Source organism: Danio rerio, chromosome 11 (genome assembly GCF_049306965.1).
Source record: "Danio rerio strain Tuebingen ecotype United States chromosome 11, GRCz12tu, whole genome shotgun sequence".
Taxonomy (NCBI): domain Eukaryota; kingdom Metazoa; phylum Chordata; class Actinopteri; order Cypriniformes; family Danionidae; genus Danio; species Danio rerio.
Genome location: NC_133186.1, coordinates 27,949,750 through 27,976,522, shown reverse-complemented (window position 1 = coordinate 27,976,522; position 26,773 = coordinate 27,949,750). Strand labels below are relative to the sequence as shown.

Below are 26,773 nucleotides of genomic sequence, written 5' to 3'. Positions count from 1 at the left end.
TATTTTATCCCAGTCGGCCTTTCATTGTCCGTGCTGCGGTGTGGGTGCATTATGGTTTACAGTTAATTGAATCCTATTACTTGATAAGCTCCCTCGTTTCCCCTGAAAAAGATTGATGTCGCAGCTGTTGCCTGGTAATGCAGAGCCCACCCAGTGAAGGCCTCGCTTCATTTGTTCACTTTCTGCACATATCAGTACAGTCAGAGCCCACCTGACTGGCAGCTCTGCTAATTCGGTTTACTTTTTCTGAATTTACGCCACATTAGACGGACAAGACTGGAAATGTTGACAACAGAAAGTCGCCACATGAGCTTTTGAAAAGTCCTTCAATCAGCTTTGCTCTGGTTTATAGCCACTCTCTCTGTGCGAGGTGGAGATATGGTTGCTTTTTTATGTTTTTGTCATTCAAAGCAAAGTAGGCACCACTCTTCAGCTCATTAAAAGAGGCTCTGGAACATTTTTGTCCTCTCAGCCTCCCGTCTCTCAATGCCTTAACAGTTTGGCTTGTGTATTTGTTGATATATTGCCAATTACCGCTGTTTCGCTGTTAAGTGCGCTCTTGTTGCTGTGCTTTCGCTCTCATTCCTAATGTGTCTGTTCTCTGACTCCCTTGACTCCGTGAAAGAGCCTTGAAAATGCACAGAAATCGTCTCTCACCCCCTCCAGATCTGCCTTTTTATTGTGTGATCTGCTTCTCTGTGATTAAAAAAAGGGATGAAAGATGGCATTGTTTAAAAAATGTGAAATAACAGCCACTCTTTGTTTGTCCTAATTATACTGTTTCCTCTTAGCCTGCCGGCCACATTGAAGATAATGAAAATAAACTACTTGAGCTACTTGTTCATAAGTGATTTCTCTGACTCTTGCAGTGTTGCTGCTGTGGGAGGAGATGTCACACTATTTTGCCATTAGTTATATACAGTATATGAATGTATTGCTATATTCCCTGAGAAATGGATAAAAGTATTTATTTTCAAGAAAGGGGGTGAACTCATATATGCTGAGCACTATACTATTTATTTTTAATATTTATATATAAATAAAATTTATATATACTATATATATATATATATATATATATATATATATATATATATATATATATATACATACATACACACACTATAATATTTATATATAAATATATTTAAACAAACGAGTTTAATTAAAGTTGTAACCATTAAAATTTGAGATTGGTCACCAACAGGTTAATGAAAAAAACTAAATTTTAACAAAGTTTGATATTTTCTGTTTCTCTTTATTTATTCTGTTTATTAAAAAATATTTAACATTTTCTTCCAACATATTAATTTTGGGGCACTTATTTTGAACTCTTAAGTTATTTTGTGAGAACAGTTCCGGTTTTGGCTTTGGTACTGACTAATGTAATGTATATACACAAATATTATATTTTAAAGCATCCTATAGAAAATATTCATTTAAAAGGGAGATTGGTAAAGGGGTCTACTAATTTATGCTTTTATTTTAATAATTCTATAATTTTATATCAACATAATAATACATTAATTTTGGTGTTGTTGTGGAAAAAAGGTTCTGTTTGCAAAATATTTTCCAAGTTTTCTAAAAAAATAAAGTAGTCAAAGTTTTCAAAAAATAACAAAGTCTGAGATCTCCGAAGTCTCTACATGATGCGATTTGCAGTGATAAGCAATTTGGCTGTTTGCACCAGACAAAGCACGACATGAATTTGAATACAGCCATTCAGAAGCAAAGAATATTCACTCACTCATGAAATTGTAAGGTTTATAATCTTATTAATACATATTAAACTTCTTTAATATTGTTAAATGTGGAGGCTGAATCACTGATATGGGTTGGTTTTGAATCACAATTTTAAAGTTCAATTTCAAATGGTTTATTTTAGTTTTAAGATCTGAGATAAACTGTCTGCTTCTACTTTCAGTAGTATGGCCATAAATGTCATTTAAAATGGCATTCAAACTCACATTTTTTGTATTTAACACTGAATAAAGCACATGAGGTGTACCTGAGGTGATCATTGTCACTTTTCTGTTGTTCAGCAGCAAGAAATAGAAGCTGTTTTCTAATATATCAATTCCAGGAGTTGGTTACAACAAAAACTCAATTTAATATGGAAAATATTCCTTCTATCGTGTGCCATTGCTTTTAGAACACAATTTAAATTGTTGGTCCTCAATCTGGCAACCTGCGCTTGTTAGCGTTTGTTTTGATCCAGGAAAGCAATACATAATTCAACCATTGGGTGTCAAGCTTACATACTGCACCTTTAATTAAGTGTTTTAAACAAGCAGCACCAGTAATATTTGAGTGTTCTTTGAGAGAAACTCTACATTTAAATTAGACATTTACTGGAGATATAGAGAAACTGACAGAATAAATGTTCTGCTCAATCTGAACCGAGAGCTTCATGTTAAGTGTTTTGTTTTGTTCTCTGTGTGTTTGTGCAGTGTTGCTGAGGGAGGAGGTGGCGCAGTTACAGGAGGAGGTGCATCTCCTGCGGCAGATGAAGGACATGTTGAGTAAAGATCTGGAGGATTCTCACGGCGGCTGTTCGGCCGATACGCTCTCCGCCGCTGAGCTCAAGGTGCAGCTGGGGGAGAAGGAGCAGGAGCTGGAACGTGCCAAGGAGGCCTTACAAGGTCTGAAGCCCAATCACAAAGCCAATATTGCAGGATTACTGCCAAAAACGTTTTTCCTTGCACACACAACAACTTTTTCAAAACAATCTGCAAAATATCCACTTATTGCTTTATTAGGTATGCCAGGTCAGTGTTAGTTAGCAAACATTATCTATTGACCTTATTCTGCATTGTGATAGTGCGTGCGATTAATTATGCGACTTTTGATTCATTCGTCTATAGGGGCAGGGAGTAGGAATAACAAATGCCAATGAACTGTTAAAAGTACTTTGTCTACAAATAAGCTTGTTTCTGACAACATATAACAATAAAAATAATATAATAATAAAATGCAAGGGATGTTCTACCAGAAACAAACATTATCTGTCCCTGAAATAAAAACATTCATACAATGAATGAAAAATATTCCATCCCTAACATTTCTAAAACAGATGGTTGATTTCTGAGAGCTGTTCTGTAAAGGAAAATGTCATTCATTTGGTTCTCAGATTTTTGTTCTGTTAAAATCACTTTACAAATGTACAAATCCAGTTACTATGACCATTTATGTGAAGCTGCTTTGACACAATCTACATTGTAAAAGCGCTATACAAATGAAGCTGAATTGAATTGAATTGAGCAAACCCTGTCATTGGCCTTGTCCTCCACCCAATTGAATCTACAACTTGCAGCTTTTTTCACAGATCTACCAACTACCTATGGCGTTTTTTCAATGACAAATGTTGTGAGCACAGTATTGCAAGTTGAGAGTGCATTGATGTAATACGATCATGCAAATCTTTTTGCTTGCGCACGGATTTTCTCTATTCTTGCAGAAAACTTCTTGCACCCTCTCAAATATACACTGCTCAAGTGCAGATTTTCTTGTGCGCTCTCAAATAAACGCTGCTGAAGAGCGATTTAGTGCATTTATGTAACGAGTATGTCTCCAACATTTATTAGATTTGCTAGGAATATTTATGAATGTCTCCAATAGACCTACAGAGCGGCATTAATGCATCCTGAAGTAAAGTTAAAGGACTATAAACTCCAGCAAGATAAAGTTATTAAATGTAGAGCCCTAGATCTTTATCTGTAAATTATAATTATGAAAACTGTGTTGATCCTAACTGAAAGCTACATCATGTTTGCGAGTCTCACGCATCGCGCAAGCCCTGTCAGTCAGTCAGTCAGTCAGCATGTAACCTAAAAGGGTTAAACAAATAACGCACAGCACTACTACGGTTACAGAAAAGTTCACTCTGTTATAATTCACTTACCTTTTAATACGTTTAGGTGCGATTATAACGCGCTATTAAAAAAATGACTGAAACTTTTGAATGAGAAGCTAAGATGTAGTCGTTGTGGGATAAATTTTGGTTTGGCACCTTACTGTTTATTAGTTTTGTTTGGCTAAAAACTGTTCTTTCGGAAAAAAAAATAGTTCAAGCAAGTTTACGTTGTTGTCATTTACATCACAAAGAATAAGGCCGTTGTGGAAGTGATGACATATCTGCAGCCGCTTGGCACTGGTGTGTATGTAGAATTTGCTGTGTGTATGTTATGTGAAGTAAGTCCACACTTTGCTGATAAAGCATTAGTTAACTTAAAAACAACAACATTTCCATACACTCTGCCATAGTTGTACATTTTTGTTCATGCTTACTAATGGCAACTAATGGTAAGAGGAGTGTGGTTGGGAATATTGTGGCTGAAGCCATCAAACTGACGTAAACAGAAAAAAAAACGCCACTCCAAAAAAAGAATTGTGCCGTAACACACTTCTATTTTAGACCACAAATAGATTCACTATTTAAACAACGTGGTGCAAATCGTGAAAATTAGGGTTAACCTGGTCTAAAAATAGCAAAAAACTGAGCCAAACATGTCTTACACCTTATTGCGTCAGGTGCATGAAAGGGCCCAAAAAGTTTCTTATTTTTGGCTGAAAACATTGTCTGTAAATGGCCCTAATGCCAGCTGTTTCTTTTAAAAACATGTAAAAAAAAAAGAAAGTCAATTAATTCCAAACCTTTATAAGTAGTAAAGTAGATATTATAATAAATAGTTTAGTGAATTTAAAATAAAGTGCTATTTTCCATCACCTTTTAATACTGATGTTGTTAGTCAAGAGAATGAAAGACAGTAAAGATGAAAGAAATATTATCAGAGGAAAACTTTTAAGTATGAGGCGAGTATTTTAGTTGAGAGTGTAACACATGCCTTTCCTACCTTTTACTGCAGCATATATATATACATTTATATATATATATGTGTGTGTGTGTGTGTGTGTGTGTGTGTGTGTGTGTGTGTGTGTGTGTGTGTGTGTGTGTGTGTGTGTATGGCTTATCTGCTGTCTGTTATCTGAGGTGTAATGCTCTATTAGTTCAGTTGAGAGAGTTGTTTAAACAGAACGTAAGGGCTGACGAGAGGAGCAACATGTTGATACATAGCGTCATTAATTCAGAAAAGTGTCTAAATAATGTTTTGTTGAAGCCTGAGCTGGATTCAGAAAAAGGAAGAAGAAGATTTTATAAATGTGGTTTAAACAGGAGCTGACATAAAGTGTCAATTAATAAGATAAAAATGTGTATTAGTTTCAATATTATATTGATCAAATATGACAGCTAGTAAATTTCTTTGAAAACGCTGTTCTTTTGATCTTTCTGTTCTTCAAATAATTTAGGAAAAACATTCTGGAGAAACACTGATAATGAGAAAGATTCTTGATCAACAAATCAGCATATTAGACTGATTTCTGAAGGATCAGACATAGATATTTGACTTTATATACTCTATGTATAATGTGTTACTTTATGTTTTATCGTGTGTGTGTGTACACCTGTCCAACTGCTCGTTAATGAGAATTTCTAATCAGCCAATCACATGGCAGCAACTCAATGCTTTTAGGCATGTAGACATGGTCAAGATGATCTGCTGCAGTTTAAATCGAGCATCATAATGGGCAAGAAAGGTGATTTAAGTGACATCGAACATGGAATGGTTGTTGGTGCCAGACGGGCTGGTCAGAGTATTTCAGAAACTGCTGATCTACTGGGATCTCTAGGGTTTACAGAGAATGGTCTGAAAAAGAGAAAATATCCCTTGAGCGTCAGTTCTGTGGGCACAAATGCCTTGTTGATGCCAGAGGTCAGAGGAGAATGGTCAGACTGTTTCCAGCTGATTAAAAGCCAACAATAACTCACATAACCACTCGTCACAACCGAGGTATGCAGAAGAGCATCTTTAAACGCACAACACATCGAACCTTGAGGCAGATGGGCTACAGCAGCAGAAGACCACACCAGGTGCCACTCCTGTCAGCAAAAAACAGAAATCTGAGTCTACAATTCGCACAGGCTAACCAAAGATTGAAAAAAACGTTGCCTGGTGATAGGTCTTGATTTCTGCTGTGACATTCGGATGGTAGGGTCAGAATTTGGCAGAAATCATCTCAGACTGGTTTCTTAAACATGACAATGAGTTCACTGTATTTAAATGGCCTCCACAGTCACCAGACTTCAATCCAATAGAGCACCTTTGGGATGTGGTGGAGAAGGATATTCGCATCATGGATGTGCAACCAACAAATCTGCAGCAACTGGAGGATGCAATCATGTCATCATGGACCAAAATCTCTGTGGAATATTTCCAGTAGCTTGTTGAATCTATGTCACGAAGGATTAAGGCAGTTCTGAAGATAACAGTGGGTCCAACCCGGTACTAGTAAGGTACCTAATAAAGTGGCCAGTGAGTGTAATTACATTCTTACATTTAATAAATATGGCTTGTTTTTTAGACAATTCAGTCAATCAAAATAATTTAGTTAATTCGTTTGTGTCTGGAGGCTAAAGCTACACTAAACGAACAGCAGCTTGTCAGTATCTACAGCATAACCTGACATCACATTTTAGTCTGTACATGTACAGTTTTTACATGGTTGGGCAAAGAAACCAACAGAAATGTCTTGAAAATGTCAGCTGAATCCTCACGCACTGAACACTCAAAACTGTGGCAGACATTACAGCGGGTCAACTGTGTTACTTGACACTCAGTCATTTAGTGTGTAATGTAACACCTGTAGAATCCAAACAGGAACTGGAGCAAAACTAAACTGGATTCTGCTCTTTTTTTGGCCCTCATTGGAGAAAATGGGGGTAGAGAGAGAAAGTCAAGTACTTGTGAACGTCAGCCTCTTTTATTTGAAATGATAAGTGGAAAAACGGGTTTGACTGTTCGAAGGGGGAAAAGACAGTTGCCTCAAGTAAAATAAATGATTTACTTTTTACAAGTTACAAGATGGCACACTTTAAGCTGTAAATGGAGTGCTAATAAAAGATACACCTCACACTTCCTGTCACATTAAATCCATTAAACTGAGATGCATTTGTGTGTGTGATGTTAATTATTCCATAGCAAACAGCACAAATGTCTTTTTTTTCTCAGTGTTGAATGTTTTTAGTGGAGCATGATGCCACCTGGAGGTTATTTTGGGCAGCACAAGGCACCATTTTTTTATTGTAAATAACTGAGAAATCATCTTTTATTTTATTTTTTTAAGATGTTTTTTATTGCAATATTTGATTATTTCATTAAAAATATATCTAAGTAAAGAAATAAAATGGATAGTAAGTAATTATGTTTCTGACTAAATTTTGAAAAGTGATCATTTATTTCTCAAAAATACAAGTTATCAAGAATTTAAATTCATCATTTATTTCTTAATAATATTAATATTTGGTTGCACTTCAGTATAAGGTTCCATTAGTTAATGTTAGTTCATGTATTTACTAACTTGAGTAAACAATGAACAGTACATTAATTACAGTGTTTATTAATCCTTAAAGTTAGTTATTCAAAATAAAGTCATTTAGTTTTAGTTCTTGTTAACACAATGCATACTGTACATAATGATAACTAGAATACCTTTAAATTGTAATAACCCTTTGACTGCCCCTCTAACTAATAATTGACCATGTTTTGACTGTTTTAAATAATGACTGTTAAATTAATTTTATGAATGACATAATGGCTTACACACACAGCATTGTTGGTTTATAAAAAGAAAGCAAACATAATCCTGTTGCACGACTACACTTGGTTTTGGTTTTATTGTAAAAAAACAACCATAACAAAAAACAAGAAAACATGTTAAATGAGAATCTGAAGTATTTTATGGCATACTTCAAAAAAAGTGATTTGGGATTCTAATATATTTTATTTTGAATATAATGAACATATTTGTCAGATTTTTCAAAGTATGTGTTAAGCCTGGTACTTTTACCATAAACCGACATATCAACCATTTTGTTGGAGGCTTATATTTTAGAAATTGTAAGGTGTGTAGAAAAAACTGCATTGAGTGTGTTAACTAGCAACATGAGGAGCTAAGAAATACAATCCAAACATGTTTTTCATGGTGGGGTAGTTGAAGGGGGCGAAGCGCAGTAGGTAGTGCTGTCGCCTCACAGCAAGAAGGTCGCTGGGTCGCTGGTTCGAGCCTCGGCTCAGTTGGCGTTTCTGTGTGGAGTTTGCATGTTCTCCCTGCGTTCGCGTGGGTTTCCTCCGGGTGCTCCAGTTTCCCCCACAGTCCAAAGACATGCGGTACAGGTGAATTGGGTAGGATAAATTGTCCATAGTGTATGAGTGTGTGTGAATGTGTGTGTGGATGTTTCCCAGAGATGGGTTGTGGCTGGAATCTAAATTCATGTTAGTAAATAAATACATTAACTAACAAAACTTTCCTTTAAAGTGTCATTAAAATAAATTACTATTTTATTATAAATATGAAAAAATATATTTAAAATTTGTTATTAAACTGTTTTTTAAGAATACAAATTAGAATAACTTGTTTGCTTTTATTTAGTCTCTTTTTAAGTTTAAAGTTTGTATTTGTGTTGCCTTTTGCTATAACATTAATTTTATATTGCTATTATTTCATTATTTTTATAGTATTACTGACACTGACATTATTTTTCTTTAAAATTATGTTTATGTAAATCATTGAATGAATTTTTTAATGGATTTATTCCACTGATAATAATAAAACAACAGACACGAATCCAGCTTCTAAATATGTCTAATAAACCACTTTTATTGAGTTTAAGTCTATTTATTCTGTACACACACTACTCTGTATATCCACAGCTCTTATCTATCAGACAGGGTCACAAACCACAAAAGTGTGTCATCGAAGGACACAAAGCCTGTGTTTGTCTTGCGGCCACACTGAAAATTCTAAATGATGAGTGTTATTATGTAGGAGATGCTCTGATAGGATATGCTTGTGCGACAGCAGTCATGACTGTGTGTTTATGTGTGTGTTTGTGTGCAGCTATGAAGGGTGACCGGAAGCGGTTGAAGGCAGAGAAAGCAGACCTGGTAAACCAGATGCAGCAGCTTTATACCACACTGGAAAGCAGAGAAGAGCAGCTCAGAGACTTTATCAGAAACTATGACCAGCACAGAAAGGTGACCACACTTCAGTTCAATTACACTGTGCAGTTTTGTTGTTTAATGTGGGTTTGTTTATTCAATAGTACTTAAATGTTGACCTTAGTACTTCTACAAAAGTGATAAGAGGCAAATTTCTAAGCAAGTAAAAGCAGGGCCAAAAACTGATATTAAACATGCTCCCAGATCCACATATAATGCATTCTCCAGTGTCCTAACCTAAAAGGAGTATGTTTGACTTTGTGTTATTCTTCAGGAGAGCGAGGACGCGGTGAAGGCTCTGGCTAAAGAGAAGGACATGCTGGAGCGAGAAAAATGGGACCTGCGCCGGCAGACCAAAGAGGCCACAGAACAGGCCACTGTCCTGCGCTCACAGATCGACATGAAGGAGAACAGAGTCAAAGAGCTGGAGGCCGAGCTCACTATGGTGAGATTACATCAGATCGTCTCACTCTCACGCACATACATTCACACTTTTGCAGAAACACTCACACCTCCTATATGCAGTAGGTTTAAAGAGGATGTATAATGAACAATTGACTTTTATAAGGTGTTTGAACGCAGATGTGTCCCCAGAGTGTGTGTAAACAGACAGCACCTTATGGGAAAAAACAGCCATTTCTTTTTATCATCCACATAAATCCTGAAAAGTCTCTACAAATTATCAATTTCTGATTTCCACTCAGGCCCTGTTTACACTAATACATTTTAGTTTTAAAACAGCATTTTAGAGTGAAAACTATCTACATCCACACTGGCGTTTCATCTAATATTTCTGAACAGCTCTCTGTCCACACCACACCGCTGAAAACGCACATCATATGACTACACACACACACACTGGAATGTGCTACTGCATATGCACTTGTCTGAGCTCCAGGCAGTCAGTGGGTGCTTTAAGCACACCTCCCCAGATGAGAGCAGAGCACATCGGACAGTTCTTCAAGGATCTTCCACTGGATTTCATCTCACTATAGTTGGTAAACGTAATATATAATTCATCTTGGGCTCTATTTTGACGATCCATGCGCAAAGAGCATGGATTACACACATTCTGGGGACACATCCGCATCAGTTGCGCAAAAGCAATTACGGCATGTCAGAATCCACTTTTGCTAATTTAAGGACGGAAAAATTCGATTTCCGCGGCGGCACATGGTTTAAAAGGGTTGAGCTTATTTTTAATGAGTTATAGGTGTGTTTTGAAAATAAACCAATCAGAGTCTCATCTCCCATTCCCTTTAAGAGTCAGTTGCGTTGCGCCATGGCGTATTTGCTATTTACATGACGAACTTAAGTGGAATGAATGAATGAATGAATGAATAAATGAATGAATGAATGAATGAATGAATGAATGAATGAATGAATAAATAAATGATAAATAAATGAATGAATGAATGAATATGAACTGAAACTAAATAGATTGTTGCATGTTTTACGATATGCTGTAAGAAATTTTAGCATGTATTGTTTTTACCACGCATATGTAGAAATTGCATGAAACATTAGGTCATGAAAATTAACTTGAAAGTCTTGAAGGAAATATGGAAAAGTCATGGAATTTTAATAGATAAAATGTGTATAAACCCTGAAGTTATAATTGTCTCTGACTTTATTCATAGAGACAGGAGCTACTCATGGTAGATTAATTTCATTTTAAAAATGCCCACCATCAGCATAATTCACAAACACATATTTATTATAGTCAGGCAACTGACTTAAGCTTTTTGTGAAGATAACATTATAGCAGTATGGCCTCAGAGTTGGAGGTGCTGGCTCTCATCCCAGCCACGTCACACTCGGCAGCAAACCGCCCCAGTGCATGCTGAAGATCCACGTTCGATGAAGCCAACAGAACAACATTGTCTGTGAATAACAGGGATGAAATCCTGAGGTCCCCGAATCAGACCCCCTCCAGCTCCACCAGAAAAATGTAGTTTGCCATCTCCTGGGTGGAGGAAAGTCCTTACCCCAGGTGGAGGAGTTCAAGTATCTTGGAGTTGTGAGGGAGGGATGGAGCATGAGATTGACAGTTGGATTGGTGCAGTGTCAGCAGTAATGTGGTCCATGTAATGGTCCGTAGTGTTAAAGAAAGAGTTGAGCCAAAAGGCAAATCTACGTATCTACTCTCACCTATGGTCATGAGCTTTGGGTCATGTCTGAAAGGACAAGATCTCGAATAAAAGCAGCCGGAATGAGTTTCCTTCACAGGGTGAGGAGCTCTGTCACCCGAGCAGTGGCTCAGAGTAGAGCAAATGCTCCTCCACATCGAGCGAAGTCAGCTGAGGTGGCTCGGGCATCTGTTTCAGATGCATCATGGACGCCTACCTATAGAGGTGTTCCAGGCATGTTCCAGCGGGAGGAGGCCTCAGGAAGACCCAGGATATGCTGGAGGGAATATGTCTCTCAGCTGGCCTTGGAACGACTTGGGATCCCCCTAGAGGTGCTGGAGGAAGTGTCTCATCTACGATTGCTGCCCCTGCGACCTGGCCTCAGAAAGGCTGATTAAAATGAATGAATGAATAACATTATAGCATATTAATAGTGTAATGTTATTTGCAAAAGCCAGCTCATCAGAATAGACCAGTAGCATGCTAGTTAATGATTTTAATCAAATTTACTCCACAACAACAACTGCATACATTTATTCACTAACCATTCAGAAACATGCTGCTTTTGTCCAGAAGTTGTAAACTTCTTCTTCTCCATTATTATCTGACACTAGTTTAAATGTGAGGCTTTAATCCTTTAACATTTTAGCTGTGTGAGATTCACTTGTTTTGTTTCTGGAGTGTCAGAATAGCATAAAGGCTACACCTGCTTCTGGAAAGCTGCAGCTCATTTGCATTTAAAGGGTCACACTCAAAAGCAGCGTGTTTTTGTTCAAACCCAAAAAAGGACGAATTTGACAAGCTATAATTAATGATCTGTGGGGTCTTTTAAACTGAAATTCTGCACACATTCTGGGAACACCACATCTTGTAAAATGGTGCATAATATGTCCTTATTAACCCATTCTCCACTTGTCTTATCATTGGAGGCCCTCAAATGTCACCTCAGCGGCTTGAACCGCAGATAAATCAGCCTCAACATTCATCAGTTAAGATCCACAGATGGATCATGGGACTCCAGCTGATCTGCATTATGCAATTTTACGTTTTGCTGGCTTGGCATTAGGATGTGCAAACATGCGTATGGACACACGCAGTCACTCAAAACTCCCATGAAGAGGCACATGGCTGTCGACAGTGCAGTAATGGCATCATTATTCACTTCATCTTCCTAATCTGTTGTGCCCGTGTGCCCCACCATTACTACACACACACAGACACACACACACGCAAAGTATTTCAAGCGAACTAATGATTTCACTCCCACTGAGATAGTGAGATTATCTTTTTTCCCCCCTAGCAATCTGATGGGCTAGATTTTTGGTTACTTGTACAACTAGAATTTGGGGAATGGGAAAAAGTCAACTTTATTAATGTGCAGGGAGCTCCAATTTTTTTTGTTGTTAAACCTGAGATAATGTGTTTGCTATGCAAATGTCTTGATTTTGACAATATTTTATTATTCAGTTTTAGTTTTACTGCAGTTTTAGATTTACTGCAGTTCTCAGTTTATTTAGAATTTTAGAACTTCTTTTATTTTTACTTTTCTTTTAATATTTTTTTTTTATATTTATTGACTTTTATTTAATTGTGTTTAAAATCCACATAAACCGGAAGCTGTTGAGATTTTTATTTTAGTATGTTGATGTACTTCCAACTGAAAATGAATATTGTGTTGGGGGCGGGGCTTTCTTTTTGTGCATTACTACTAGGGGTGTGATGAGATTCTTACTTCATGAGATTGGATTGAGATGAAACTTTTATTCAACTAAAAATTACAAACTGCAAAACTATTTAAGTGCTTTTTTTTAAATTAACTTGTAATGAATGTTATTTTACTTCTATTTTAATGAATTACGCCATAAAGGACATGCAGTTACTGACAATAATTTGCTATAAACCCCACTAATTGGACAAACTCTGATGAGAGTATGGACTGAAAGGAGAGAGCCGTTTTAATGGAATTTGATGCCGCAAGCCAGTATGTGTGGCTGCAGTTGTAACAGCCTTTGCTTTTGGAAAAATCGCAACCTTTGAACACCAGTGAAAAAAAATGTCACATCCTCCCAAGCAAATGAGTGATGCGCAACACCAAAACAGCCAAGTGTGTACAAAGCACTTAATTTGGGTTTCAAATCCAATTCTGCCTCCAATCTTCAGTGCTAAATTCACCCTCGCGCTACATCATAACATTACAACTATGAGACAACTTTTCACCTCGACGAGAAATCTCGTCGCAATTGAGTCTTGCGAGATCTCAAAGCCCGAGATCTCATCACACCCCTAATTATTACCTCTTAGCAAACTAACAGTATTAGGGGTATGGTTAAGAAAATTGTGGCTGAAGCTGTCAAACTGACGTCGACAGAAGGAATGCAGAAGAAAATGGCCAGACTTTGATTGAAGATTTACTTGAAGATTAGCAAAACAATTGTTTTTTCAGTGGATTAACTGAGATAACAATGTGCGCTAGCAAAATCAACAAATTAAGCAACATGAACAATGTTATTTAGTTTGAGCAAAATAAATGCACTTCTCACTTCTTTTCTGTGTTTCATCTAGTGGAAGGATTTTTGTGACAAATCTTATTTTTTACACATATTTTGAGAAAATGCTTTGAATTTTAAAAAAATAATAATAATAAAATTAACAATACACTCTGGGCACATTAACTTGTTTTGTTAGAGATGAAAACATCCACTAAAGTAAACTGCTGTAAAAATGCATCAAATATATATATTTATTTATTTATTTTGTTGCAAAAATCTGTTAATCAACTCAGTCTTGATCAAAACTACTAAATCGTTTAGAAAACTACAGAGTTTTAACTCTTTAATTGCCAAATTCAGAAAAGATGTCACCAGTTTAATGAAAATAACACATTATAAAAAGCAATTGTGGACTGGATATTTTTTTACCTTTTATCAAAGTCCTGGACATGGTCTTTTTGGCTGTTCTTGCCCCATTGACTTCCATTATAACCACATTTTTTATCACAAAAACATGACACCATTTAATCATGCATTTTTGGTTGTTGGTGGTTTTCCCTGTTGGCAAGAGATAATTTGTCATTTTTACTGTTGATCATCAGTTGGAACCATTAACCCTTTAGATAGGTCTATACAAAAAAGCTTAGTTTCTGGACTTTATATGGACTCTGAACTCTATATGTTTGTGAGAGGGACCTTTGCGCACTTACCATTATGTGTCTGAGAAAATCAAAATATGCATCTCAGCTATCAGAATTACATGGAGTAAACTAAAACAAACAACTGGTGCTCGCTGCAGAGCCATTTGGGCGAGCTGAGCTCCAGCGAGGGGAAGCTTAAGCTTGAGCTCCACCTTTTTTGCACTTCTTCTACGAGTGATGTCACTGGGGGTAGGGTTAGGGGTGGGGTTGGTGTACGCATTAAAACAGCTTACAGGAGGCAGAACGAGAGCTCATGCACCCTCTCAAAACAAAGACTGTGTTTTTATGCGCCATCAAACGTGGCTATAATGGAAGTCAATAGGGCAAAAACAACCACAAACTCCAAATTAGAGAGAGAAAATGAAAATCTAACACTGCATCAAGTCAGTGTTGGTACTAATGTTTTACATGTCCAAGACTGTGATAAAAGGGTAAAGAAATCCAGTCCACAATTACTTTTTATATTGAAAAGAAGCCATTTTGTGTGTTTGTTTTTTTTACCAAATCAGTGGCATCATTTGTGAATTTGGCAATTAAAGAGTTTAAATCCTGTAAATTTTCTAAACAATTTGTCTGATACATTTTACAGCAGTTTAACTTAGTGGATGTTTTCATCCTGAACATAACAAAAGGGTAGTAAATTTAAACAGTGCACAAGGGTTAAAAATACTTAATTCTGAAAAATGTTAACAATGATCATGTGACTTTATAAGGCTGGAGGACATAAAAACTATTTTTTATGAAACTTATACATCAATAATATGATTTTTAATTTGTAGATCAAAGCAACGTAGGTCTCAGAATGTAACACCCAATTATATAAATCATCTTATGTACACAACTATAATGTGTGTGTGTGTGTGTGTGTGTGTGTGTGTGTGTGTGTGTGTGTGTGTGTGTGTGTGTGTGCGTGCGTGCGTGCATGTGTCTTCGCTGTTTTTGGTATCAGGCGAAGCAGTCTCTGGCCACCCTCACTAAAGACGTGCCAAAGCGTCACTCTCTGGCAATGCCATCAGAGCCAGTGGTCAACGGCAGTCAGGAGTGGGTGATGCAGGCAGACCTTCCTCTCACTGCAGCCATCAGACAGAGCCAACAGACCCTGTACCACTCGCATCCCGCAGACAGGCAAGGTACTGGCCCGCAAAAACACCATACACACTCAATGTCTTCTTTCCATGTCTATCCATAGCTTGATAAAATGTATGTTTTATAAATAAATGCACACAAACATAAATGAATATACTTGTACATATTTTATTTACATATATTTTAGTATTTATATATAATATTGTTAGATATACACTCACTGGCCACTTTATTGGGTACACTTACTAGTACCGGGTTGGACCCCCTTTTGCCTTCAGAACTGCCATAATCCGTCGTGGCATACATTTAACAAGGTATTGGAAATATTTCTCAGAGATTTTGGTTCATATTGACATGACAGCATCACACAGTTTCTGCAGATTTGTCGGCTGCACATGCATTATGCAAATCTCCCATTCCACCACATGCCAAAGGTGCTCTATTGGATTGAGATCTGGTGACTGTGGAGTCCATGTAAAGAGTGGTTATTTTAGTTACTGTTGCCTTTCTATCAGCTCAAACCAGTCTGGGCATTCTTTGGCATCAACAAGGCATTTGCGCCTACAAAACTGCCGCTCATTTAGACCATTCTCTTTAAACCCTAGAGATGGTTGTGCATGAAAATCCCAGTAGATCAGCAGTTTCTAAAATACTCAGTCCAGCCCATCTATCACCAACAAACATTCCATGTTCAAAGTCACTTAAATCAACTTAGTTCCCCATTCTGATGCTCAATTTGATCTGTAGCTGATTTACCATGTCTACCTGCCTAAATGCATTGAGTTGATGACATGTGATTGGCTGATTGAAATTGTGCGTTTACAAACAGTTGGACAGGTGTACCTAATAAATGGCCGGTGAATGAACATATTATATTTTTATTTATGTATGCCAATGTGTATTTATATATACATATAAAATATACACTGTATACCCAAAGTTATTATGTGAACATAACCTCACATAAATATGCAATTATTCACAATTAATTTGGGGTGGGTGGGTGTCGTTAAGGATTTGGAAAGTAAAAATAGGGCTATACTGGGAAAAAAAATGCTGGGAACCACTGTTTTAGCCCACTCTCACAGCTGTCTTGTATTGTGCAGCTGCTTTGAGGATCAGCCCCTGTCACTCGCGTCAGCCCTCCATCATCTCGGACGCTTCGGCTGCTGACGGCGACCGCTCGTCCACCCCGAGCGACATCAACTCGCCCCGCCACAGGACTCACTCTCTCTGCAATGTAAGAGCTGCCTGGCACCCCCGACCAAGTAATCAGCCTTCCCAACTTGTTTTTATCTCCACCTTCACTCTACTCAAATATTCAGTCCCTGCGCTGCTCATTAGCATGGCTTCAGGGGCTTGATGGAGGGTTATGCTGATAAATAAATAAGTAAATAAAATACTGTTTGGAGCTTTTGAGGATTGTAGTCACGCTCCATAAGACTGAACCAGATGGGTAGTTTTGAGCACATTTTGGCCTGAAAAATCAAATGTTATTTAAGTATTGTTTAAATAAAAAAAATTTAACTGTTGAAATATATTTTAATTCATTTTAATTAAGTGTTAGAATTAAAATTGTATTACTTTAGCTCAGTTTTTTCCCAAAGTAATGTTTATCTTTTTAAGCATTTTTTTTAAGCTTAAAGTGTTAGTTCAATAAAAATGTTCTTATTAATTTCTTGCCTTCGTGTTGTTCCAAACCCCCGAGACGTTCGTTAATCTTCAGAACACAGATTAAGATATTTTAGGTGAAGTCTTAGAGCTTCCCAATCCTCCATAGGCAGCAAGCTTCCAACTCCTTTAAAGTTTAGAAAAAGAAATATATCCTCAAAACAGACTATTTGCCTTCAGCGGTTCAGTCAGGATGTTAGAAAGCTACAAGCATACTTTTTTTTGAGCAAATAAGATGTGAATAATTATTTTGTTAAAGTTTCTTCTCCTCAGTGTTGATATGGTGCACATTAACAAGAGTGCTGTGCTCCTGTGTCGTGCTTCATCGTGCCTCTGACGTATACCTTGAATAAAGCTGTGCTTTTTTTTTTCCAAACAGAGAATGTTGCGCATGGGCATCCGTGATATCCATGTACATCAGTGCACAGTACTCTCCTGAACATGCACAATATACTGACACTGAGGGAAAAAAAACATTATTTTTGTTTCATGTGAACACAAAAGCATTCTTGATAATATTCCAACTAAACCACTGAAGATGCCTTTTAGGATGTTTCGAGTAACACTCTGGACTTTGATCGAGTTGAGACCATTGCTGTATATAGAAGATGAGGGAACTCTCAGATTTTACCTAAAATATCTAAAGTATTCTGAAGACAAGCAAAGATCGCAGAGGGTTTTAACAACATGTAATGCTACATTGTAATAACATAACTTTCATTTTTTGGCGTGAACTAAATATTGTGATGCTTGTATTACTCATAGATATTTGCATAGATGTTGCCTACGCTATTGTTGTCTACTGGAAGGAATGCATCAATAGAGCCGCCATTTTAGTACAGGGTAGCACTCTTTTGAAATGAATGTGGTACCAAGGTGCAGTGGAGGACTAGCCATCCAGAGCCTGAGATATATATATATATATATATATATATATATATATATATATATATATATATATATATATATATATATATATATATATATATATATATATATATATATATATATATGATCAGGAGTTTTCCCGGTGGTCAGTATGCAAATATTTTTTTATATGTATGGAAATGTATTATCCTCTCTCCCTGTTAAATTTAATCTAATCCGTGTCCTGAAACACACCCCCTCTCCTGCTTTCACTTCTCATTCTAACGGAGGGAGCGATTCGTTTGTGAATTAATCTTCGTTACGAACGACCGTTTCACTTAGCCGACAATAATACAAGTTTCTTGCAGTGCAGCATCTTGTCATATTTTATTTACATTGTTTGCTGAATTTATTCAACAAAACTAGCATAAGACTGGTATTTAGTGCGAGTTGGTGCTACTTTGCCTCATGGTCAGTGCAGTAAGAGACTGTAATATCATCAATAACGTTACTTGTTTAGCACAAAAGTTCGTAACATACAAAAATCGTAAAAAATTAAATCTTACCTATGAAATGTTCTGCCTTTGTGCTTTGTTTTCTTTGTTTGCTTGTTACTACACCTGTAAGTCCAGCATCTTCATATTGGCCTTAGTGTTGACTAGTCCGGCTGAATGACATTTGTCCTGGGAGCACTGTACAAATGTGGCGGCGCTATTGGTGCATGCTCAGGGTCCGTATGCGATATCTAGTCTATATATCTATGTGTATTAGGCATGTATTAGGCACGACTTACATATTGGATCAGTTGTAGTGTCCAGGCTAGTACAGCTGATCAGTTTGCAGTTAGTAAAAAGGTTTTCATACTGGCCAGGCTGAAAGACCAGTCTTGACGAGCAAACTATTTCAGACTGGTCTCAGTAGAGAGCCTGTACCAGTTTGCTCCTCTTTCCGCCTGTCTGTGCCAGTTTGGGCTTTTGGGTGCTTAGACTGAGAGACCAGTTTAAAAAAAAAAGGCAGTTTAAAATTGCCAAAATATCTAGAAGCCTATACTGCCATCTGAAGGCAAAGCACAGTAACTACACAATTGGTCAAAACAGAGTTTGCTGTTGTGATATCTGTTCTGTTCTGTGACAATGTCTACTGGTTCAGTGGTGTCCTGCTTCATAGGAGTAAATGACTTATCTACCCACAATGTGACTGGTTGGTGCAAAAAAACTATCTTTAAAGTGTAAAGTATGTAGTTACTGCATTTTGGCTATGTAGGGGTAGCTTAGTTGTTTCTCAGAGCCAGGTTGAGCTGGTCTGTTGGGTAGTTTTAAATGGATTTTGATCCTTCAAATCAGTCCAGCAAATTATATTGTACTAGTTTTAACATGGAGCATATACTGCTTTGCTCCTCTTCCAGACTGGTTTTGCTGGACTGCCTGTTAGATTTAAGTTTTTTTAGAGGGTATAATCAACAAAATCATAATAACACACACACACACAAAAAATCTCATCTCTGCTGACCAGAAATGTATCCAGCTAATTGACTGTTTCATCAGTCATCATACTGAGCATTATTATTCCTGCCTCTCTTATTTCTGCGAGTGCTCCATTTGTACTTTTTTAATAATACTGTACGTTTCTACAGTCATACAGCAGGGACAGCTTTAGTAGAGCAAACAATTATGAAAAAGCATAAAGTGTCTGAACCCCTGAAGCTGTGCTGATGAGCAAGAGCAGATATTCCTGAGATTTCTGATGTAACCACACAACTGACCTGTCCTCGTATGTCCACCATTATTTTTCTATTCTCTCTTCTCCTTTCTCTCTCGCTGTCTCTGTTTCTGCCCTTTCTTCTTCTTCTTGCTTCAGTCCATGGAGGACCTCGAGGACCAGAAGCGTAAGAAGAAGAAGGAGAAGATGAGTCTCGGCTCACTTTCTCGAGTGTTTGCCCGGGGAAAATCTCAGCGCAAGTCCTTGGATCCGGGCCTGTTTGATGGTACTTCCACCCCTGATTACTATATAGAGGAGGATGCTGACTGGTGATAATGCTATGGTGTGAGCGTTTAGCTATGTGTGTGTGTGTGTGTGTGTGTGTGTGTGTGTGTGTGTGTGTGTGTGTGTGTGTGTGTGTGCATGTGGACGTATGCCTGAAAATGTATGAGTTAAAGTGTGTGAGTGTGCACAAGCGTTTGTGTGTGCCTTCAAATGTAATCCCAGTGAAAATACAGGAAAGAGGAAGAACTGCTGCCTCCTTGAAATGTACATAACGACACTTAAAAGAAACATCTATGTAAATGAAATATATATTTATATATGTATGCATATGTACATATGTTTACATTCATATAAATATATACATGGGATCATTTGCGTGTGAATATGTTTATGCTGTTATAATAATGCTTTATTTGTGGTAATATATGTCTCTTTTTTTATAAACTGGAAACTTGAATTACTGCTGAGCATTTGTAAATAGGAACTCTTGTGCACCTTGTGTTTGCTGATGTCTTCATGTGGAATGCTTCTTTTTCATGACTGCTTTTACCATGAACCCAAGAGCTCCAGGCTGTCTCCATACACCACAGTGCGAGGTCCATCTGTAAGATTCAAAGGTGCACTCAGTCATTTGAGGACGACAAACATGATCGCATGTAGGGCTGCACGATTTGGAGAAAAAATCCAATTGTGTTTTATTTGATCAAAATGTACAATTCAAAATTTGATTTACCACTATTTCATAAAAGAGCTGCAGGTTTGATGTGGTGGTTTTAACAGCACCAAAGAAAGGCCAGGCATAATCCCAAAGTATTCTACACAGTGCTACTGTTTATTTAAAAAAACCTCTTAAACATTGAGCATGTTTACACGGACACCAATAATCCGATTTTAATACTATTAAAACAATACTCTGATTAAGAGTCTACCATGTAAACAGTGATTTTTAAATAATTTAATCTGATTAAAGTCAGAATTAAACTAAACAGAAATCGAATAAAGACATGTGGAGGACCGATTTTAGTCGCATTATTGAAGTGCAGTTCAGACATGTAAACACCGCAATCAAATTATTACCGTCGTTTAGGATTTTCACCACTTTTTGTGATAGGATGTCAAATTCCATTAAAACTAAACTTCTCCAGCAGCAAACTTGCATCCAATATCTCTTTTGTCACAGGGGGCATGCATGAAATGTTCCTAAATGAAAATGAATGTGCCAAACCGCAGTTAAAATCGACAAATTAAAAATGAAATTACATGAAAGCGAAATTACATGAAACTCTGGAGGAAACGTAGATAGCATGGTAATGCAATAATGTTAATCGAATTATGTGCTATAACATGTAAAACAGGATCATAAAAGAAACGTTCAAGAAGCAACTCCTGTAAACATCTTGATCATATTATTGTCTTATTCAGATAAAGGCAAATAATTTGATTGCTGATGTCCATGTGAATGTAGACACTTTTGCCATTTTTTCCAATAAAGAACTACAGTATTCTAAATTCTATTAAATTAATTATATATAAAATCTTATATGTATATATATATATATATATATATATATATATATATATATATATATATATATATATATATATATATATATATATATATTTACATTTAGATTGTGTTACATTTTTCACATTGTTCAGGGTAATGTTCAGGATAAGCTGTCCGAACTGTCCAAAACGATATGTGTGTTATCATATTTGATAGTGCATTGATTTAATCACAGCTTTTGCTATTTGAAAAGTGCACCCTTTCAAATAACGATTTGGGTTTAGAAACGAATAATCATGCTGGTCTAACCACATGAGATGTGCATCTAATGAAAACTGATTTATTGGGGCCATGTTGAAATTACATGACCATATCCGTATCAGCTAATACATGCTCATTTTTAATTCTATTTCTATTGGGCCACTGAGAAACAAGTTATTTGATGATAAAAGATTATTTCCGGTTATTATTGCTTTTTATTATTATATCGGTATTGCCCAAAATGCGCACATCAAACCAAAAATAGCCCTATAAGCCTAATCAAATCACAATGTGGACCAGTGATTGTAAAACAGTTTTTTAGGGGCAAACACTGACTAAGGTGTATTTAGGATAAAGAAATGTCCCTATCTTCCCAGGTCAATCTCACATTTTAGCTTTATTTTTAGTGCACTGACTTAAGAAAAAAAAACGTGTTCTGTATTTCATTTTCTTAAAAAGTCTTCATTCCTGAACACTAGTAGTAGACTTCTGTCATTTAAAAATAGCCTAAACAAGTCGTAGCCAATCATGTCATAGTATACGATTGATTTGCTTTTATCAGCATTATTATCGGTTATCAGCAACCAAATATACAGGTTGTTGGTAATTAATTGTGGCCAGTAATTGTAAACAACTTTCTTGATTTCAAATAACCAAACGTACATTTTTTTTAATATAAACATTCAAATTTTGTGTACAAAATGTACAGAATTTAGGGGGAAAATGTAACTACAGTATTTGACAAGCTAATATTACTTTTTTGCTTTTATCAATCCAACTATTTATTATTAAAATGTTTAAAATGGCTAGGCTATATTAACTAATAATGACTGAGTGCACCTTTAATGTTTAACATTAGGATCTGCTCAGTGACATCCAGATCAGATGGTTTTCTAAATGATGTTTGCCTTAGCTGTTCATCGCGGTAATCAAATCGCTGAGGAACGTCTGCATAACGGTGCAGTCACATTAGCAAAACTTCTGCCAGATTTTGTGGATCCATCTAGCGATTTATAAAGCACAACCTACAAAAAATATTTCAAATCAAACAGTTTTCTGTTGTTGATTGTGTGACCAACTTTATCACTCTCATGCAAAGCTCCTGAACGCATGGATTTGGTCCGTTAAATTTGGCAAAGCACCGCTAAATGTGGTCGCACTTTAGCTGATGAAATTTTGTATGTTTACCTCAGAGTTACACTCAGCTGCCGAACCAGGACAACGATCGTTTGACAGCAGTTTTTTTATTACGCATTTTAACGCACTTCTTGCAAGGCTGCACCAAGGATCATTTTAATCTTGACAAATGTGAACTGAACACCTCCCACAAGCTACTTTATAGTCAGGAAAGACATCGTAAATAATATTGTAGGTCATTTAGTTCCATTATGATGATAGATTGCAGAGAAAAGATAAAGTGATTCAGTTCAAATTGGACTGAAGTTACAGTACGCATTAGTCTGGCCTTGTCCGAGCTATTATTTTGTGCGGTCCAAAGTGACTGCCCCTATTTGCTAAAAGACATGTAGCATTATTTATTAGACTGTTTCCATTTTGAAAGTATCCTACATTTTATAGCCTCTAAGGAATATGTTTGATTTTTAAGTGATATGGGGGAAGTTTGTTTCCGCGCAGATCTGGAATGTACTCAAACCAGGTGCCGACTTTACATCAACAAAGTGCCAAAAGGTCATAGTGCAGCTTGCAGATCACAAGAAAACACCTAGGAATATTTTCACAAATTTTTGTTCTTCTTTTTCTCGTGTGCAAACAGACTGTCTGTAAAAACTCATCACACACCCTGCTTCCATAACATTCTTTTCCATTAATGTTGAACCCAGTGATGTCATGACTCCCGTCTCGCTGCCATATCACATATTACTTTACGTTTCAAGCTTTCCTTTGCATCTTGGTGGCACTGAATTTATTGGTTTTTATTTTCTGGATCTTTTAAATTAAACTGAACTTCATTCCTCGTGTCACTCTAATGACTTTATGTTGTAAGGTTTGTAAAGTAGAATATGTCAGATATAAGAGTTTAAAGAGATTAAAGAACTTTATTTAAAGATTAAGAAAGAGGTCATTTCAATATCTTTGAAATAACAAGCAGACTGACATTCAATCGACAAAAAGCGACAAGTAAATCTTATTTTAAAAATAAAAACACATAACCCAACATCCATGTGCCTTTCTTCTTGACCCTGTGTGTGTGTGTGTGTGTGTTTGTGTGCGAAATTTCCTCTTAACCCTCTTGTTCTGGGGTTTGCCGTGGTTTGGGGCGACCCTGCTCTGCTCTTCATTTGTAATGACCCACCATCTGTGTTAACACGTGTCCTAACATTGTCTTTCCTCAGTGGATGAGAATGCCCCAAACTACATACTACATTCATAACTCATATGAATATGTCAACTGGAACAAGTCTATCATGTACACTGTTATGCTAAACATGAGCACGGTCATGAGCACCTCTCCCCGAAACATCATCTCATGACTGGTTTTTTATTTTATTTTAGGGGTTACTTCACACCAGAATTAGACTTCTATCATTTGCTCACCCTCGTGTTTTTAAAAATTTGACAATTTTTTAGGGGCAAACACTGATTAACCCTTTCTTCTTAGGACATGTCTTATATTTTAGCTTTACTTTTAATGCACTGATTTAAAAAGTCCAATTTGTCATTGTTGAACACTAGTAGTAGACTTCTGTCATGTGAAAATAGCCTAATGGAATCATAGCTAATCATGTCATAGTAAATTTTTGAGAAGAAAAACAAAGACATTTCTATATTGATCAAGTTGCAATTAGTGAAGGTAGAACAGCCAATTCCAGTGTCAGTGTTAAAGAACACAAAGCAAAAAAATTAAAAACATGAATTATCATATTTACAGAGTAAACAATGAATTATATATACGTATTTCATGATTCACTGGTTTTTTTGTGTTTATTTATTTACAGTTATGAATTGCATTACGGGACCCAGATCTCTGCTTGGTTGACTTTTGATATGGACAACTCAACGGTGCTGATTAACAGTGACTTTATTTGACATATAGTAGTTTAAAACAGTATTGTTTTAGGAAGTATTATATAGAGAATAAAGTCTGAAAATAACAGAAAAGTACTGGAAATTTATTACCTGGTTTTTGTACCTGGTTGTACTTTACAACACCAACACAGACAATATTTTCACTTTTTAACTTCAAACATTTTGTTGGAGGAAAGATCCCATGATGCAATTCAAAAGCATAAATGAAAGAAAAAAAACATGAATCACAAAATGCATACATATATATGAGCAATATCACATGAGTAGCAGTGTGATGTGGCTGTACATCCGCACTTACTGTCCCACCAGTGACGATATGCAGCCACATCGCACTGCTATGAGTGTGATATTGCGTTTATACAACAGTTTGATGGCATAATCGTGTGTCTAAAGAGTCTCAAAACCCTTTTAAAAGAGCAACTACTTTCTTCTGCCTTCCATTCACATCTGCAGCTGACGGCAGAACAGCAGAAGCCATTACCAAATCACCAACATCACTTTACAGCTAGTATTTGACTGATTCTCTAGTGTAATGTCAAAAGTGATGACAAAACAGGTGATTTTGCTCACATTTTAAGATTATAAGGCTGAGGGCATGAAACGCCATCAGTTTACAACAGGGGTATCAAACTCAAATGGGCTGGAGGCCATATCAGTGACTGACAATACATAGGAGGGCTGTTTTAACATTCAAGCAAAAGAAAAAAGTGGAAGCCTGATGTCGCTGATGCACTCAGACATTCTTCCTGAGAGTATCAAAGCTTCTTTTTGTTTCTTGTTCATATTGCAGGGGTACTTTAGATTGCTATGAAAATACTACAATTTATTAATAGGACAATAATTATTATTATAATGCCCCAATCAATTGTTGCTTAATCAAAAGTTTAAAATAGCATGAGACAGCAGAAAACAGTTTGGGCAACTTTATTAACTTTACTGGCAATTGTACTTCTCAATTCTATCTTTCTTTTTTGTAAAACTACAACAAAAGTGAATTGTACGCATATATTCACATTTACTTTAACATGTTCAATTCAACTAGCAGTCAAATTTTTACTAATGCACATTTCATAAAAATCTCAATATGCACATTAGGAAAATCTATTAATGAGACCATTTGATTAAAATATTAGCAAAATGATAATTTTTTCACCACCAGCATAACGTATAAGCCATAGAGATGTGTTTGAATAACAAGTACAGGTGGTATAACACCAATTATAATTAAACAACCCCTAAATATTTACAAAAATAGAGATTTAGTAAAAATAGAGCACTTACGAACATATATTTCAACGTTTGAATCAGCCCCAGGAATAATCAGCCTGTAATGCTACTCTCGATTGCACACTGAGAGAAACCGAAAGTAACCTGAATATATAGTACAGTACTTTATATGTCCAGTAGGTGGGGTCAAAACCACAAGTGGCTATTTGCAACTGCACAATGATATTGATTCAAAACATGCTTTTTGGGCCGAATCTTGATATATTTTTGACGTCAGTTGCGGGCCGGAGGGAGGAGGAGCAAATAGCCTGCTTGGTGGCATTTTGAGACTAATGGTCTAGAGAGATATCTCCCTGATATTTCTCAATTGCAATCGGGAGATCACAAAATTACTATAGTATAAATACAGCATACAAGAGAGAGATTGACTTAGAAAGTCATTTACTTGTTTAATAATGATTTGATCAGCTGTAGTTTGAAATTACTGTGTTTTTCCTCTTAGGGCTTATTATCCAGTCTCTGTTGCCATCTTCTGGATGAACATCGTCTACTGTTTTTGCTCAAAGACAGGCTAATGGCTGCCAACGCGTTGACTTAGGCACTATTTTTAGGCACAACTATGCAAACTGCATAGTTGCAAACTAAACAACTACATCCTCGCCTAAAAAGGCTTTAAAAGTACATTATGATATCCAACAGCAGCAATATTTGTCAAACTCTAGAGTGTTCTCTGCTTGTCGCTGTATGT

General features: G+C 36.5%; 1 protein-coding gene across 20 annotated transcripts in view; it reads left to right on the top strand.

Annotated features, from left to right (window-relative positions):
* kaznb (kazrin, periplakin interacting protein b) overlaps positions 1 to 26,773 on the top strand; it is a 325,903-nt gene that overhangs the window by 277,856 nt on the left and 21,274 nt on the right. For 7 of the 20 annotated variants that reach the window (XR_012386897.1, XR_012386896.1, XR_012386898.1 and 4 more), the window contains 6 exons: positions 2,451 to 2,642; positions 8,956 to 9,092; positions 9,331 to 9,501; positions 15,325 to 15,505; positions 16,568 to 16,701; positions 19,857 to 19,983. Coding sequence is in view for 14 of the 20 variants with exons in the window: in XM_017358249.3 (XP_017213738.1) it covers positions 2,451 to 2,642; positions 8,956 to 9,092; positions 9,331 to 9,501; positions 15,325 to 15,505; positions 16,568 to 16,701; positions 19,857 to 19,983 (942 nt within the window). In the remaining 6 variants the exon portion in view is untranslated. Of the gene's footprint in view, positions 1 to 2,450; positions 2,683 to 2,768; positions 4,637 to 8,955; positions 9,093 to 9,330; positions 9,502 to 15,324; positions 15,506 to 16,567; positions 16,730 to 19,856; positions 21,352 to 26,773 lie in introns of those variants that run through there. The other 13 variants (XR_012386900.1, XR_011017122.2, XM_073916126.1 and 10 more) reach the window with 6 other exon arrangements.